Consider the following 16,836-nt stretch of genomic DNA (forward strand, 5'->3'; position numbering starts at 1 on the left):
ACCCAAACAACGAGTTTGGTTCGCACATAATTTCGCCGAGACCGCGATCCAATGAAAAGAGAAAGGTTTATCGGGCGGCGTCGAGTTCTGCTTCGAAATTATTTCGTTGACGCGTTTCGTTTTTGTGTTGTCAGTGTATTAGTTTTGTTTCGCAATATGTGTAATCGTTTAAGCCGTAAATTGCACTACCTCGTATCGATGTTTCGTATGTGATTTTATGTTGTTTTTATTTTTTAATAGATACTTTATTGAGTTTACGTGTGTGGTAATTTGCATGCAAGGTAGGAAATGACTTAAGCTTCTATGTACAAAACTCCCAACTAAAGTCCTGCCATTTGACGCCAATTAACAACACTCTAGAAGAACCACAGCATTTAGGAAAATTACTCTTCACCTCGCAAAAAAATCTATTTTACTCATTATTATAATTACAAAACGTTCGAAGCTTGTTGGTGTCCTCTGTTGAAACAGATTAGTTTCAAACAATAATTTGATCAAGGCAGACTTCGGCTTAACAAACATCAACATGTGCGTTGTAAAAACTATCAAATTTCAGAAACATTAAAGAAAACGTCGAGCTGGTTCTGGTAAATTGATTATTTTAGTATGTTTAACTGTATTATAACATACGTGGAAATAATTTACCAATAACATACGTGGAACATAATTTGCCGATAAAAATGACAGTAATAGTAATAAGTTAAATTAACACCCTGCAACATGTCTGCGGTTGGATTAGTTTTTATTGGCACCAAAGGATTGGACGATAATCAAACAGCACTTTAAACATTTATGTTTATATATATAATATATCAAAGTAGGAGGCTGCTGTTATTAAGAAACTGGTACAAAAGAAAAAGATATACTTTGCACAAGCGAAAAACCGTTTCACAGTAGTAAGAAAGGTGTGTAAGTTTCTACCAGCGATAACAAAAAGTAGGAAGCTATTTTGACTGAAACAAGACAACAAGTTTAGGTATGAAACGCGACTACGACATACGTAAAAATAATACTGATGCTACTCGAAGAAAACTGGTATAAAAATAGTTTTATTCGTTTAGTTATTAAAGTATCCGATATTATCAGAACAGATAAAATTCAGTTTTGGATCGCATTCCAATGCAGGTTTTTTAACATTGCATCGTACATTTTTCTAAAAGTAGTAAATTAACAAAAAAAGGTCAAAATCGAATTTGGCTCAATAGCCTAAAATGCAGTTTTGCAAGTTGTTATTTCACTTCCTTGTTTGCATGTTTGACAATAGAAAAGTTGTCATTTATTGGAAAAAGAAAAGCACCGGACATCCCGATTTATTTTATGTAGAAAATGAGTTAATTTTTTTATATAGACAAACATATGAAAACGGGGTAAGTGTAATTTTAGAGAAAAATATATTTCAGAGATATAACAGCAAATGTCGGGGCGAAAGTGTCATAAAAGATCGTACAAAAATAAAAAAGCTTTTGCATAACGCCACATTTTGTTGAAAGTACAGTAGTTGCAAATAAACCTTATAGAATTGTAGAGCTGCAAGAAGGTCGCAGAGCCGAAAAAGTACCAAGCTTGTTTTTTCTGTCTTAACTTATGAAATAACCGGAACAGAAGACACTTGAAACTTAAAATAACATTAGTGTTTGCTTTGTACGTTTTCGTGCTGCATTTTAAGTCCAGCCGAAAAAAAAACAACAGAAAAAAATTGTTAAATGTCGATATTCAATGCTCCACGGAAGAAATTAGCGCGTCTACGTCATTCCAATCGACGTCAGCCAGCAGGCTCGCCGTTCCGCCCGAGTGCGCTTCGAAATCCTCTAGTCTCGCGCCAGCCGCATCGTCGCTGCTGCTGCTGCTTTGAGACTTCTCCGAAAGGTCGAAGGTCACGTGGCCCTTAAAAGGCTTCTTCTGGTTAATGCTGCCGTAAAGAATGCGCTTGACGTCATCGCTCAGCTTCCACGTGCTCATCACGCTCGACATTGACACGTCACTTAGCGGGTCTGTTACGTCACAATGGAAGAAGGAAGTTAGGTTGATGACGAGATAGAGCGGTCACTAAAACGGCTAAAAACGTCAAATCGCATAGCAAATGTAGAATAGATTTACATATAATGTTGCGGTTCAAGTTTTTAAAATAAATGTGAGCTGTTAAGCCATTAGAAATCCCAAAGAGAGATCTACCCTTCTTAAAGATATCAGAGTGTTTTAAAACGTTTTTACTTGCGGAACAAAAAAATATTTGCGGCCCATTAAAAAAAATCGAAAAACGGCGAATTAAAATGAAAATGTACGGTGGCGATGCCGAATTATTACTTTTCAAGTTTCTAAATTCGTTTTTTTGTCTTTTGGAATCCCAAACAGAGTTTTGTTAAAGACATGGATTAAGTTGGAGTTTTTTCGCTTAGTTCCAATATTTTTTGGTGTCATGGCATATAGGCTTTGTGACACTATGAAATGCTAGTATCTTTGTTTGATAAAGCAAATTGGAAACGAGTAAATTACCGGGATCTGGTGATGTCCATGTTGTGTTTCTTGAACTTGACTTGAGTGATTTTTTCTGTAATCAACACAAGAGGGGTGAGGATTTTAGATTAAAATGGGCCATTAAACACTGCTTATGTCCATATCATATAAGATCCAAATTTAAGTACAAAGGTGTAATTATATCTAAAAACACAGCACACTGCAGTTTTGAGATTTGTGATTTAAATTTTCTTTAAGTTGGTTAAAATTTGTATTTGTTTTAAAATAATATAAAATTGGCGCGTTTAAATGCTAAACCTTAATTTTTTTTAGGCAAATGTTCGCAATAGCTTTTGTTCATAGGACAATTTTTTAATGTTTGCTATCAAATTGAATTCAAAATTTCGTCTCTTTACCTGTTGAGTGCGGTAAAGGTCTTTTGGTAACGACAAGTTATTCTAAAATAAGCACAGAAAAAATGCGGTAAATTACCCAGAAATATATCTTTTTTTCGTTTTTTTTTCAGCTGGAAGTATACCTATATAACGGTTACAAATATAACAACACTAAAGGCAAAACCCTGAAAACAAAACCGTTTGTATACAATCTATCGGTAAAAGGTCCGAATATCTTGTTTACCTATAGTAAGTCTCGTATGCATTTATTAAAAGTTGGCAAAATACACAGGTATAAGCTCACCTTCGAATAGACTGGACCCCGGTAAGGAGTCAATCTTTTGCTGATTCGGAAAGTCTCGTTGTTTGCAGATTGCCGATTCGCTAGAAACAAGTAATGATTTACTTACCCTAACTAATTACATATAAGTTCATGACTTAGGCCAACCTATTATAATTATCAATATACGGCGTGAATTCACAGTTTATAGGCTGATTTTTTTGCAAAAACATTATTTTTAACTTGCATTTATCCATGGCACCGATGTTCAAGTTTTAATGTATTTTTACTTCGCCTTTTAATTGCTCTAACAAGCTTATATGTTTACACTGTATTGCTTGTTTATAGATATTAATAATTAATACTGTATTTTTTTGGCGAAATACAGTTCTAACCACAACTGATAAATGACTGACTTAGATTATGACAGAAAAGTCTGGAATATTTGCTAAAAGTTGCAAATTGATATATTAGACGTTCTCGAAATCACAGCCTTTTTTCTGTAAGAAACCCTTCATATTTTATATAAGGTTAGGGTAAGTTTACAATATTGTTAGAGTGAAGCTCCAAAACTAAGACAAAAGGGTTATCTTACCTTCACGGAGTGGCGATCTCTTTTTTTGCGAAGACTTCTGAGACGATTTTTCGAACCTGCGAATAGTTTCGTAAAATGCAAACTGTTAGCTCAGTGGAAGACATCATCCAAAAAAAAAAAATTTGGTAAAGATTTAAATTACACTTAAATTATTTATTGGTTATTTCTTTGACTGTTTATTTCCAAAGTATGTTTTCAAAAAAAGTTATAGAGCATTACGGCACTTTTGTTTTCTGAGAAATGTCCATTGGCCGAAATAGCGTGTCTGCAATAAGGATAAGGATAATATTTTATTTGGAACGTCAAAAAACAGGTCAAATGTTTTTTAGGTCAAATTTTTTTTTTTTTGGTTATTAGGTCAAAAAAAAAAAATTGACCTAACAACCAAAAAAAAATTAACGTTTTAGTTTCAACTATTTTGTTTGTTTGAGCATAGTTATATCGTCATTGGCATCAGATCGCAATATGTTTTGTTTAAAATATCGGGTAAAACAATAAGAAAGACGTTTTTCTTTAAAAACTTTTATGGAAAATCGCCGAAACTCAGCAACAAACTAAGCCGAGTGATCCTTTTCTTCAAACTGGGGATGTGACCAAAAATAACGAAGGTCTGCCACACTAGGAGTTGGATATGATAATAACCTCTGGGACTTGGTTGGCGTCTTGGCCTTTGTGGACTTGATATCTTCCATCAAGTTTACGGTGTCCCTCATGCGAACATCGTGATGCCTTGCCAGCATTTCCCTGAAAAATAATCGCGATTTATGAGTTGCTAGGCAGGCAAGCTTCACAGAACTCACATCCGGTAGTTTTGGCGAAAAATAGTTTAAATTTTAAAACACTTCATTAACAATTGTAAGTGTTCTAATGCACTCTTCGCTCAGCAACTTAACGAACACACTCGTTGCAAACAACTGTCTGTACATGTACACGCTTGGTTTTCTAGGTTTAGTAGTAATTTTACAAATACACTATTGATTTATATACAAATTTAAAATATCCTGGTTGACAATTAAAGATGTGTAGGTGCGCAGTAACAGGACTTCTAGCAGATTTTCACTATTATTTATTTTTGTTTCAATTTTCAGGTTACATTTCGGTCACCTAGACCCTGTTATTTTTTCTTTTGAGGTAATATCACTTTGATGTAATATAGACACAATAAAATCAAAATTAGTCCAAAAAAGTATAAAAGCCGAGCGCGTGTCCGAAAACTAAACCTTATGTTTATATAAATTCAAACAATGAAACTGCCTTTTTATCTTACTTCTCTGCCGTTTCTAAGTTATTTCATAAAAGGCTTGGACAGGGACTTAATTACAACGCTGTACTAACTTTCTCTGCCTTTCTCTCGTTTTCTCCATTTCGGCGATCCTCTTCTGCGAAAATTGGCCCGAGTTTTCGGTGCTTCCCCGGAACGGCTTCTTCTCGGCCTGTCGCAGCGCCCTCAAGCGGTCCTGGTAATCGCCCGTTCGCTGACGGCGCTTTTGCTCCATCCAGCGGCGAACCTGATCGCGGTCCTTCTCGCTTCTGCTCAAAAACACGATATTTTTATTGGTAACATCACACACATCTTTATTGCTCTTAACATAGTCAAGTCAACCTATTTTTACAAACCAAACGAGGGATGTCCGATAGTATCGGATCGCAGCCGATAACCGATTCCAAGTGGTAGTATCGGTACTTCTCCGATACTAGGGTGGTAGGTATTTTAGCTGTGATTTGTCACCCAATGCAGAAATGGCTAGACAATCTGTAACTTCGATTCTAAACTATTCCAACACCCCAATATGCATATGTGGTAACTTTTACAACGAAAATTGTACAAAGTCGATTTTTCGGTTTACTACAGTATTGTGCGGAATTGCTTAAAAAGGTATATTCATCAAAAACTAGTTAGCTTAAAAACTACACAAAATTTTGACCTAATAACCAAAAAATAATTAACGTTTTAGTTTCAACTATTTTGTATGTTTGAGCATAGTTATAACGTCATTGGCATCAGTTCGCAATATGTTTTGTTTAAAATATCGGGTATCGGTATCGGGTAAAAATGTCAGGTATCGGACATTCCCAAAGCCAGGATGTTTTAGCGGACTATTTCTTCCACATAAAATTAAAAAGTGCAATAAATTAATTAATAAACAACGCTAAACTGACTTAATAATTTGCATTAAAAATTTAAACATCGAATTAAAGGTCAAATGCTTTCCGACTGCAAACGACAGAACCTCATTACAGTTTTAATACCACTTATTTGTCAAATTACCCAAACTGGAGTAGTTACCCACAGGGTAAGAAACATAAGCTTGAAACATTTGTTGTTACGTAACGTTTTGAAAAAAATATTAAAACACTTTTTTTTTAATTTTGATCGGGAGTAAAATTTTGGTGAAAGCATCTTTATCTAAGCTAAAATGATACTCTATTGAAACTATTTTTTTAAGGAGTAATAGGAATTCTAAGGACATTTTTATATTGGTTTAATCACTTGCTTCATCTTTATAGCAACAACATGCGTTATCTCTAAAAGGCAATATAACGCTTTGCGTATATTCTAAATACGTTGTCTCCCAAACAATAGAATGGATGTGAATATTCGAAATGCAGGCTGACCTTTGTTTCCACGGTTTGACCTTGGACGAGGTCGTTTCGTCATCGTTGATCAAAGCGCGCACTAGCTCCTCCTGGTGGTATACCGGCTCTGTGCAAATAAAAGCGCAGCATTTTATGGACCATATTGCACGGTACTGTTTGTTTGTCTAACTATAAAGACTTAAAATCTTGTTGAAGTTTTACAAAAATAAAAAAGGAAAAACATGTTTTCGTTAAAATTTAAATCTGAAAAATACACAAAACATATTAAGCAAAAAATATTTACGAAATATCCGAACTTTAAACTTTGCATTAACTTTAAGTTTAAGCATTTCGTTACCCAATAACTTGGCTAATTACAAAAAACTGTTAAATTGAACTAAATAAAGCAGAAAGTTTGATAATAAAAAATAATTCAAAGTCGAAAAGAAAATGAAAAAAAGGGATAATTATGTTATCGTTAAAATTAAAATTTGATGAAAAAACACAGAAAACATTCGGCCAAACATAACTAAACTTTGAAGTTTAAACATTCGTTTGCTTACAATTTTTTGTAATTTTAAGTAAAACGATAAAATTGAAGTAAATCACAACCAGAAACTTGTCAAGAGCCTAAAAATTATTTCAAAGTCGAAAAAAAAACTCCAGTAAAAACTTACTGAAGAACTCACCTTCTGCGGAGTCGGACGAACTTGAACTTTGGGAAACCCCCTCGGGTAAGGCAGGGGGTTGCTGGTAGGGAGTTTCAAATGGGGCTTCACGTCTCGCTGCTTCGTCACGCATCGCTGCGACCGAAATGGACGACGAGCTGGACAAGCGACCGGGAACTTCCCCTGAAACTGCGATTAAATGGTAAATCAGTGTTTCGCAAACTTTTTTTGACTTGCGGCACCCCACAAAAATTATAAATAGTTCGCGGCACCCTTGCTTGTATTTTTGCTAAGCAGTTTACTGTAACGCAGGGGTGGGCAACCTTTTTAACACAAGGGCCAGTTAGGAAATGTAATGCTTACTGGAGGGTCGCACATCAAATAAACAATAATTCATATTTAATTGTTGCAAAACAATTCTTTGTTGTCACAATGTGACACAAGTGAAACTTTATAAATGAACATTGTTTTGTAATGGATGCTTCCCATTCGTGTTCAACTGCATTAGTGTAGCGGTTTAGCCTATGGGTTACATCGCACTTCAAACAGGAAACTGATAGAGCAAAAGTCCCAACATGGTGCACACTCATAGCCTTATTTAGGGAAAAGTAGCTGGAAGAAGGTGAAGGGCCGCACAAAAAATGGAAAACCGGGGCCGCATGTTGCCCACCCCTGCTGTAAAGTTTCAATAACTGTGCAACAAGGTTAAAAAAAATATTATTGGCATATTCGTCGTACACAAAAAAATTGTATCAAGAAGCTTACCAATAGAGCAAAAATCGAAATCCTAAAGAATTTGAAATATCTCTCGGGACCCTTTGATCGTTAAAAAAGGCACCCCGGTTATGAATCACAGTCGTAATCCTTTAATTCGGCATTTGAAGCGCATTGTTGTTAAGGATGGCCTACATTTTTTTCGATACTTTATATTTTGTAAAATGTACGTCCAATTTGACAATATTTGTTTCTTCAAAAAAAACACAAAACATACATCGCTATACCTTAAAGGCCGCCAGGCAGTTTAATCCGGACCGCGACTTATTTTCAATAAAATACATAGGCTAAGCGAAAACCAGGGCAAGTTGACAGATCTTGTCAAGACCCCGCCAAATTCGATTTTTAGCCTGTTCTAACTTCTAAATGCTAAAACGGAAATTATTTTCGCGCTTCGCGCGAATCTCTTCTGTGTTGCTCGTATGTTCCACGCGATTTTTTGGCAATTTCACAGACAAATAGCGTCCTCTGCTCAGTGGCACTCTCTCCAACGAAATTTTAACAAACTTAGCCTAATATATATAAATATTAGGCTAAGTTTGTTAAACTTTGTAACACATCGGTAACTTAAAGTTTTAAAAAGGAAGAAAAAACATATAGGTAAGTTTTTCGTACGAAATTTTCACGTATTTTAATCTAAAGCTTTGGGTCAACGCGCCCCACAACTTAATAAACGCTAATATATCAAGCAATATACATCTTTAGTTGGTGCTCAATGCTTCGCGTAACATCTAAATCTAAATTAAAGTTTGCATTTTCAAACAAACATAGTCGCAAATTTTTCGCGCTTCGCGCGACGTTTCGTGACCTTCTTTAAATCCCACTTAAATTGCACATTTTCGCACAACTCTAAACGTAATAACAAATTGGTTGATTATTTGTTTTACACCGTCAGAGTATGATGTCATATTGTATGTATTTTAGATCTTATATTTGACCCGGCCCGCCACAATATTTTAGGTTTCTCATGCGGCCCGCGGCTAAAAATAATTGCCCACCCCTGCCTTAAAAGCTTTAGAACAGTGGTTGTTAACATTTTCCCCTTTTGCGGCCCATTTTCGTTGCACAAAAATAATCTGGCCCAATAAATTTTTATGAAAGAAAAACTATCAAAGAGGCTCAGAACAAAAAACAGCAACCATATATTATTGTTCATTTGTGCATTAGTAAGATACTTGCTGCTGAACATCATGGCCAACTATGGTTAAGAACAGTTGCTTTGGAAGTTACTTTAGTTTTAGGTTAAATGCCACTAAAAAGGCACAATAACAGGAGCTGCGTTTTGGAATGCCGCGTTACCGCTTACATAACAGAAACAAAAATAGCATAAGGCAAAAAAGTTCAACTTTTTAAAACTGCTTTTTTTTTTTTGCTAGCGATTCGAACTAAATTGAAACTCAACGTCAGCCAAAAATCATCAAACTTTAAAATATATTTCGCGGCACTTACACTGGCCATCGGGAGCTGACAGTCTGTACGCCTCCTTCAGTCGTTCCTTGTATCTCGAAGATGACGTTGAAAAGTCGCCGGGACCGCTGTAGCGAGATGACGTCACGTGGTCGCTCGTGATTGGTCGATAGGTGGGTAAGGGCTCGTCGTAGGGGCGTGGCCCTAAGTAGCGATCGTCCCTACAAAGAAAATACAACAAGAAGTAACTTAATTTGTTGGGAAAGATTTGTTTGGTTGTAGATGCCATTGGCATCTCCATTTTTTCTAAGTTTTATTGAAATGGGCTATACGTTATCGACATCGCTAATTGTTTACTGTTTGTGTTGTTGCTTGCTTTTTTTCTTGATTTTTTCCTGTTTTTTTCATATATTGTTCTACGAGTGTTCAGTGTCATTCACCCTAAAGAAGGCGATTTGAATAGGTTGTCGAAACGTTGATTAACAATTACAATTACCAAACGAGCTGTTTTTGACTAGGTTACTATGCCTGGCAGCAACAGCTTATTTAGTAAAATATGTTGCAACTTTTTCAATTTAATAGTTTTTCGAATGCATGTGCTTAATATTGATTGGACATTATAAAAAGGCAACGTAAAAACACATAAAAGTAGGACGGAAGTTGAATTCTGCTTTTTATCCTAAAAAACTAAAATCTGACATATTTGCCGTAAAAAAGACACAAACAACTTTGATTTTGAAGTATACGACTGCGTTTACAAAATAAGATGGACTCTTAAACTTCAACCAAACGCAGTTAACGCTTTGAAAAAAATTATCATTTTAACGAAGCACCTTTAAACCAAATATAGGTAGAATTACGTTTACTACCACTTTGTTCATAGTATTCGGCAGTGTTGGAATGACTAAAGTCATAATTTTCAAATGACTTGCCTTACTTGGGTTTTTTCATTAAGTAATTGCGTTATTTATCTTAATATTTGCGCATAAACAGTTTGATTGCTTTACGTTGGATTTATGATATGTTTTACTTATTGCTCATAATCGAATGAGTTAACCGTTAACGTTTTATTTTTATGACAAGGACTTGTCTTGAAGTTGACTTGCTTTAATTATGACTTGTCTGGGACTTGACTTGGGCAACTGACAACTTGGGCTAGGACTTGTTATTTATACGAATGACTTGACTTGGACTTAAGTTATTTTTTTGAATGACTTGACTGGGACTTCATTTCAAAAATGACTTTGTTTTTTTGTTTTAAAATGACTTGTTTACAACACTGGTACTCAGTAAGTACGTTCTTACCTGGGAGAATGCCTTGGGGAAATTGGTCTATAATCTCTAGCGACACCTCGCGGTCTAACGTTTTCCTTCCCGGAATATTTGTCGGATTCCGAACCGGAAGAACTCTGCCTGCGCTCCCTCGGGGAACTACAGAACGTTAAAAGTGTTTTTAACCAACGGTTAACAACTATCTAGTCGTCATAATCTTTGTCAACTTTTATAATCGATTGATTAGAAGATTATTTCTTTTACATTTCGTTGCCAGAAGATTTCTTGAGTTTCTTTGAGAACTACTTTAAAGATGTTGTTCCACTTTTAAACTACGTCGGTACAAAGTTGTGTGTGATTGTATAATGAGGTGTTACGTTACTAATTTGCCGCATAACATCTAACTATACAAATAGCTAAACCCCTTACATTGGCCTTTGTTTTGAAGGTTTCGGGTCCATGAAATCTCCCAACGTGTCGATCGTGCCCACAAGACGAACTGAGCTCTGTAATAAACATAAATATTCTAGGAGTTATCTCCTTATACGATACTTTTGGACAGGTTGTGGCCGGGAATGTCAGATTATATCGAATCGGCGCTAATGCCCGATGCCAAGTGGTAGAATCGGCACTCGTTCGACAGATTCAGATCCAATTTATTTTTGTGCATGTTTGCAAACATCGAAAAAAACAAAATAACATAAATAATAACACAAGGACAGCGAAAGGACCACTAGGGTGGTATCGGTGCCGATCCGATACCAAATTGATATAGGAATTTTAGCAATGATTTAGGATCAAACCAGCGATTTCCACTTTGAAAAGTGAATATAATAAAACCAGTAGGTTAACAACTGAAGGTAATTAAAATTCACAACGTTAAAGCAAATTTTAGTAAATTAACCGTAAAAATAATTCTTGGGTCTTTAATTTTATGTAGTTACATTTTAATTTCAGATATTTCGTTTGTTTAAGCATAGTAATGACCTCATTCTGTGTCGGTTCAGATCGCGATACTGTTTGTCTAAACTATTTACTTTTTGTCAAAAATAATGTTATTATTATTAAATTTTAAAAAGCCAAAATAAATCTAGTTGTCCAAGTCTTAATGTAAGGGAAGCAAATTTTGTTCACCTCAAAGTCGTCGTTCATCTTTTTCGACATGACGTCGATGGCGTCCAGCTGAGCTCCCATCTGTTGCATGGCAGAACTCCAGCGGTCCCGGGTGATTTCCCGAACCTCCTTGACCTGTGCATTTAGAAAACGGAATTAACTTACGGAACAAGTCATTCGTGAAATGACACACGTCCAAGTCAAGTCTTTTCAAAAAAAAGGAAGTCAAGTGCCAGTCCATGTAAAGTCAAGTCATTATTATAGCAAGTCATCTCCAAACCACTAATATAATAATAAAACGATAAACCATTCGTTCGAATATGAGCAATAATTCAACTAAAAATTAACAAAAAAGCAACGAGCAATCTAATGGTTTTATGTGCTAAATTTGAGATAAATAGCTCAATTTTAAAGTAAAATGTTTAAAAAAAACACTTAATTTCAACCCATATCATTTCACTCAATGACTCAAGTCCAAGTCGAGTCATTGGTCTAAAAGACTTAAGTCAAGTCCTTTAAAAACAGTGACCAAAGTACACGCGACAGTCATTGACTTAAGACGTTACAACACTAACTTATGGTGCCGCGAACAATTACAACCGCAAAACAGTGCCTTTATTTCTCCAGTCAACTACTACCCACATCTAGATTTGATACCAATTTCAGAAATTTCAGTTTTGATTTGTAATCCAACAGTTATTCTACCTTAAAAGCTAAATCTATGAAAAAATAACAGGTTAGCAACTGAACAGAACTAAACTCCTTAACGCTAAGCAATTTGGGGTTCAACACCCGCGAAAAATTTACCTTAAAACGCGTCATTTTCATTTTTATAGCTTATTTGAACATAGCAAAGTCGTCATTTGCTATCGGATCCCGATACATAACAAAGTTTTAAGAACCCCCTGAAAAATCGTTCCGTTTTAGGATATTAAATGGGAATCTAGTAAGACCATGTTAGACTTATCAAAAAATTACCTAAAATACCACCCATAAAAAAGTTTTGAGTTCCGCTTTAGGATATTAAAAGGGAATCTATCGTAGTATCATCTGAAACTAACCACCTTTTACTGATACGGGTGCAATTCCATAGCAGTAAAAACAAAGCTATCAAAGTCCACACAAAATTAGGTTATCATCATGTTAAATAAAGAATTATTCGAAACGTTTAAAATAATACCGACTTCTGTATGGGCTTTAAAATTCTTACTACGTTTTTATAACAACCAGGGCTGCGGAGTCAGAGTCGGACTCGGGACTCAAATAAGACCACGAAAACCACACGAGTCCCGAGTCCGACATGCGCATGCGCAGTACGAAATTTTAAAACTGATATGGCCGCCAACTGGAAATTGTAAAGGTGAATTAGCATTTGGTGGAATATTTTCCAACCACGTATTTGTAAATCATTGAATTATACGACACCCCTATAAGTGGATCGCTGAATATCGGCGTTATTTTAGTTACGTAAATTGGCGGAATACTGGCTGAAGAGTCAGGGCCGGACTAGGTTCTCGACAAAATCGAACACTTTTGACCAGAGTCGGACTCGGGTTTAGATATTTGACCGGAGTCGGACTCGGGTTTAGATATTTGGCCAGAGTCGGACTCGGGTTTAGATATTTGACCGGAGTCGGACTCGGGTTTAGATATTTGACCAGAGACTCGGGTTATTTTTAACTGACTTCGCAGCCCTGACTACAACTTCCAATCATTATGCTCCAAAAACAAAACTGAATCGTTATAATTAAGTCACAACCAGCTGCAAGCCGGGTATCAACTCGTACCTTGTTTGCTTCTTTCACGTGCTGCGACAAAATGGACTCGACTCCGGGTACTTCCCCTTGGGGCTCGGGGAACCCAGGGGCGTATGGGGTCGAATCGGGGCGCAGCTCCCTGACGGCCTTATAGTGCTGCTCGGCCGCTGTCTGCAAAAACGGAATTGACCGAATTTATGAAAGGCCCCAATCGTTAAGACATAAGAGCAAAATAAACTTTGTAGCGATAAAAAAAAACTTATTTGGCAATAAGGAAAGAAATTTAAATCTAAAATAAAAGAAGGTTTTTAACATTCTTCATTTAAAGAATAACTTGTGGAAGAAAAAAAAATATTTAATGGATACGCATCGAAATCAAACTATGTGGAAATATTAACGCAGCGAATTTACTATAAATAACGATTATATCTAAACAACATTTTAACATTATTTGCTTTAGGTTAAAACGCGAGGATAAAATCCAAATATTTTACGGAAAATATTAAAATCCAGCTAAAAAGCTCATTGTGTAAGGTACGTATAAATCAAAATACCACTGTTTTCATACACCTTGTTTAACATTGAATAAAATGTTAAGCAAACAGTTAGGGCTAGGGATGTCCGGTAAGCATCGGAGCCAATGGTAGTATTATAGGAACTCGTTCGATACTAGGATGTTACCGGTGCCGGTCTGATACTAAACTGATCTAGAAGTTTTAGTCATGATTTGCCAACGCGACGATTTCTAGTTTGAAAAATTCTCACAAAATATTGAGTTAATACCTTAATGGCAACTTAATCACCGTAAACCAAATGGTGGCCTAATTACCAAGAAAAAATGCGTTTGAAAGTTTTAATTACTTCCATGTTGCTTGTATGTGAGCAGTAAGGACGCCATTCGGTATCCGATTGCTCAGAAAGTCCAAAAATATGGACTGTTTGGTAGCGGAGTAAAATGTAAAGAATCGTATATCCACAGTTATGGCCACGCCTTTCCTCCGGCTATATAGATTTAGCACAAGCGTCCATCAATTTTATATAGCTTACCGGGATTCCCCTTCTGACGCTTTCAGCGCTGACGTCACCCATATGGAGAAACCCTGATCGTTGAACCGTGACGGCGGTTTCGGCGGCTTCGTCCGTGTCAAGTCTATAAGGATAAATATAATGTTTTTTCGGAATATTTTCGTTGTGTCTCTAATACACAGAACAAGCTTTTTCCTTCGGAGAACCACGGTTTGGCATTTACTCCTACTATATATAAAACTTTAGCACTTGAGCATTTTACAAGGTCAAAAAATAATTATAGCTTGACATCACATAACCGTTGAACTGTCTTCTAACTACTGCTAGAAAGAAGTATTTAATGTTTATGTTTGCTTTACTTTATAAAATGTTCCTCTTTTTCAAGGTTTAAGGTTTATTTAACAACGATTTTAAAAACGAATTTATTAACGTAAATTTGAAAACGCAAATAACCTGCACATAAAATAAATTAAAAGATTATTCAAAGAATTTGGAAAAATATAAGGGTTTTTCAAAAACTTCTTAATAGACAAATCAATTCAAAGACTTATAAAGATTCGAAGAGTTTGTGGCAACCCTGTACTTTCTAGGTGGATTCAGTAAAACGAAAACGCACCTGAGCTTGAGGAAAATATCCGGAGGAGGTTTGAGCTTCTTGGTGGTGAGTTTGTTCTTGTAATCCTCCTCTTCTTCTTCAGATGATGAAGAGTGAGCAGGCTCTTCAACGATCACCTGCATCTGGGCGTCTTTCATACGAGGTTTATGGATCGCCTGAAGAAAATCGAAGCTTTACGACTAAAACTATTGTTGTGAGTTTGCTGAAGCGCATTTTGATGTAAGTGCTTTATATGACCTGTTTAATTGTGTAAGCATTCTATTATATTTGGTCAAACGGTCAAAGGTCACTGAACACATAGTGTCTGACATTGTAGTTGTCCTTACTTCAGTTGGTGTTACTACCTTGTCGCGGTAGGAACTCGCGTTGTTAGTAACTTGTAAGTGTTTGGCGACTATGTTTAACTTACAATGATGCTGTTTCTGTTTTAATAACATTGTTTTCTATTTATTAGAAGTAAGAGCTGTAATTGTATGCTTTAGGCTTAACCCTTATACAACTGTACATAAAGTTCTAAATTCTGAAGAAAAGACACCAAATAAAGCCTTTAATCTTTAGGCATAACTTAGAAGTGTCATACATTGAAATAAAACGATAAATAAATTGTTAATGTAGGTTTTTTTGTCACGTTAGGTATTTATTCCCGTTCTGAAAGATATTTAACTAGGGTTGAGATTAATATAAATAGAGAAGAGATTTGTGTTCCATAACCCAGATAAAAGAACGCCGCTTCGCGTGGACCAGTGTAGGCAAGGAATTTTAGAGATGACGTCATAAATTGATGTCACAATACAAATGGACTTCTCCCTGAAACTAGTTCACGTGTCCCAAGGAGGCCAGTACAAAAACCCTGAACTAAACGCAAACCACTTTACACGCTTTCCGAGCAAAAAGGTTGAGAAAGACGGGCTTAAAACAAGCATACCAGCCATCAGACTTGGCAACTAGATTTATTTTAGCTTTTTAAAATTAGATTAGAATTAAAATGAGATCATTTCATTTTTTCCAAATTAGATTAGAATTAGAATTACCGAATTCTTATAAATAAACGAACACAAAAAAACAAATTTGATCTAGAATTACATTTATTATTCACAATCAATTTAATTTAAATCTCAAATTATTCTAATAAAATGTGAATGCTAAGTATTCCTGTTCTGATGTTATTCCTTTTAGCATAGCCTATGCTTTTCAAAAATTACACACAAATCGTTCCGACCAAAGAGTTTTAATTTAAATTCTTTTTTTTGACTGAGATACTAAAAATACCGTTGGACTAAGTAGAATTTTTTGGTGAAATCCGAATTAGATTAGAACTAGAATTAGCGCAACCATACAATTCTCAAATTAGATTAGAATTATAATTAGCCGCATTTTGCTCTAATTTATTGAACTAGAAAACTAGAATTATCGAGTTGTCCAAGTCTGCCAGGCATGCGTTGTACTTTAGCTGAGAATCCACGTATATTTGGCCACTTTATATCTAACTAAACGCAAACCAATTTACCCGCTTTCCGAGTGCGGCAGCCAGATGAACATCGGCTGACGTCATCTTCTGGTCTGATGACGCGTCAATTGCTAGCTCCACCTCGTGGTTGATATCGTCCTGGTTGAGGTAGCCTTCGAATGCCGACTCTCTCATGTTTTCTGAAAGGCAGATCGAAGGCTCATTAAACACGTGTGATTGTATGTACAGGAGGACCGCGTTTCAACTGAATTTTGCCCTAAGAAATTGAAACTTAAGAATAAAAAAAAAAAAAAAAAAAAAAAAAAAAAAAATTGAAACTTTCCAGTAATTAAAAGGCACCGAAATATTTCTCTTGAATTAAGATTACACACTATTGGTAAAAATGTATATTTCGGGGGAGTTTTTTGTCGATTACAAAAGTTTTTTTTTTAGAT

At 35.7% G+C, this 16,836-nt stretch overlaps 1 protein-coding gene across 1 annotated transcript in view; it reads right to left on the reverse strand.

The window, feature by feature from the left end:
• Nucleotides 1-766: 766 nt before the first annotated feature.
• LOC146137584 (uncharacterized) overlaps nt 767-16,836 on the reverse strand; it is a 50,389-nt gene continuing 34,319 nt past the window's right edge. The window contains exons 26-41 of the mRNA XM_083394389.1: nt 16,442-16,581; nt 14,935-15,089; nt 14,340-14,442; nt 13,317-13,463; nt 11,557-11,664; nt 10,852-10,928; nt 10,456-10,581; nt 9,193-9,371; nt 6,991-7,158; nt 6,341-6,428; nt 5,060-5,254; nt 4,367-4,468; nt 3,725-3,780; nt 3,154-3,233; nt 2,494-2,548; nt 767-1,991 (exon numbers count right to left, since the gene is read on the reverse strand). Of these exons, the coding sequence (XP_083250515.1) occupies nt 1,714-1,991; nt 2,494-2,548; nt 3,154-3,233; nt 3,725-3,780; nt 4,367-4,468; nt 5,060-5,254; nt 6,341-6,428; nt 6,991-7,158; nt 9,193-9,371; nt 10,456-10,581; nt 10,852-10,928; nt 11,557-11,664; nt 13,317-13,463; nt 14,340-14,442; nt 14,935-15,089; nt 16,442-16,581 (2,057 nt within the window). The 3' untranslated portion in view covers nt 767-1,713. The remainder of the gene's footprint in view (nt 1,992-2,493; nt 2,549-3,153; nt 3,234-3,724; nt 3,781-4,366; nt 4,469-5,059; nt 5,255-6,340; nt 6,429-6,990; nt 7,159-9,192; nt 9,372-10,455; nt 10,582-10,851; nt 10,929-11,556; nt 11,665-13,316; nt 13,464-14,339; nt 14,443-14,934; nt 15,090-16,441; nt 16,582-16,836) is intronic.

The sequence above is a fragment of the Ascidiella aspersa genome, chromosome 7 (genome assembly GCF_963924565.1).
Source record: "Ascidiella aspersa chromosome 7, kaAscAspe10.2, whole genome shotgun sequence".
NCBI classification, from domain to species: domain Eukaryota; kingdom Metazoa; phylum Chordata; class Ascidiacea; order Phlebobranchia; family Ascidiidae; genus Ascidiella; species Ascidiella aspersa.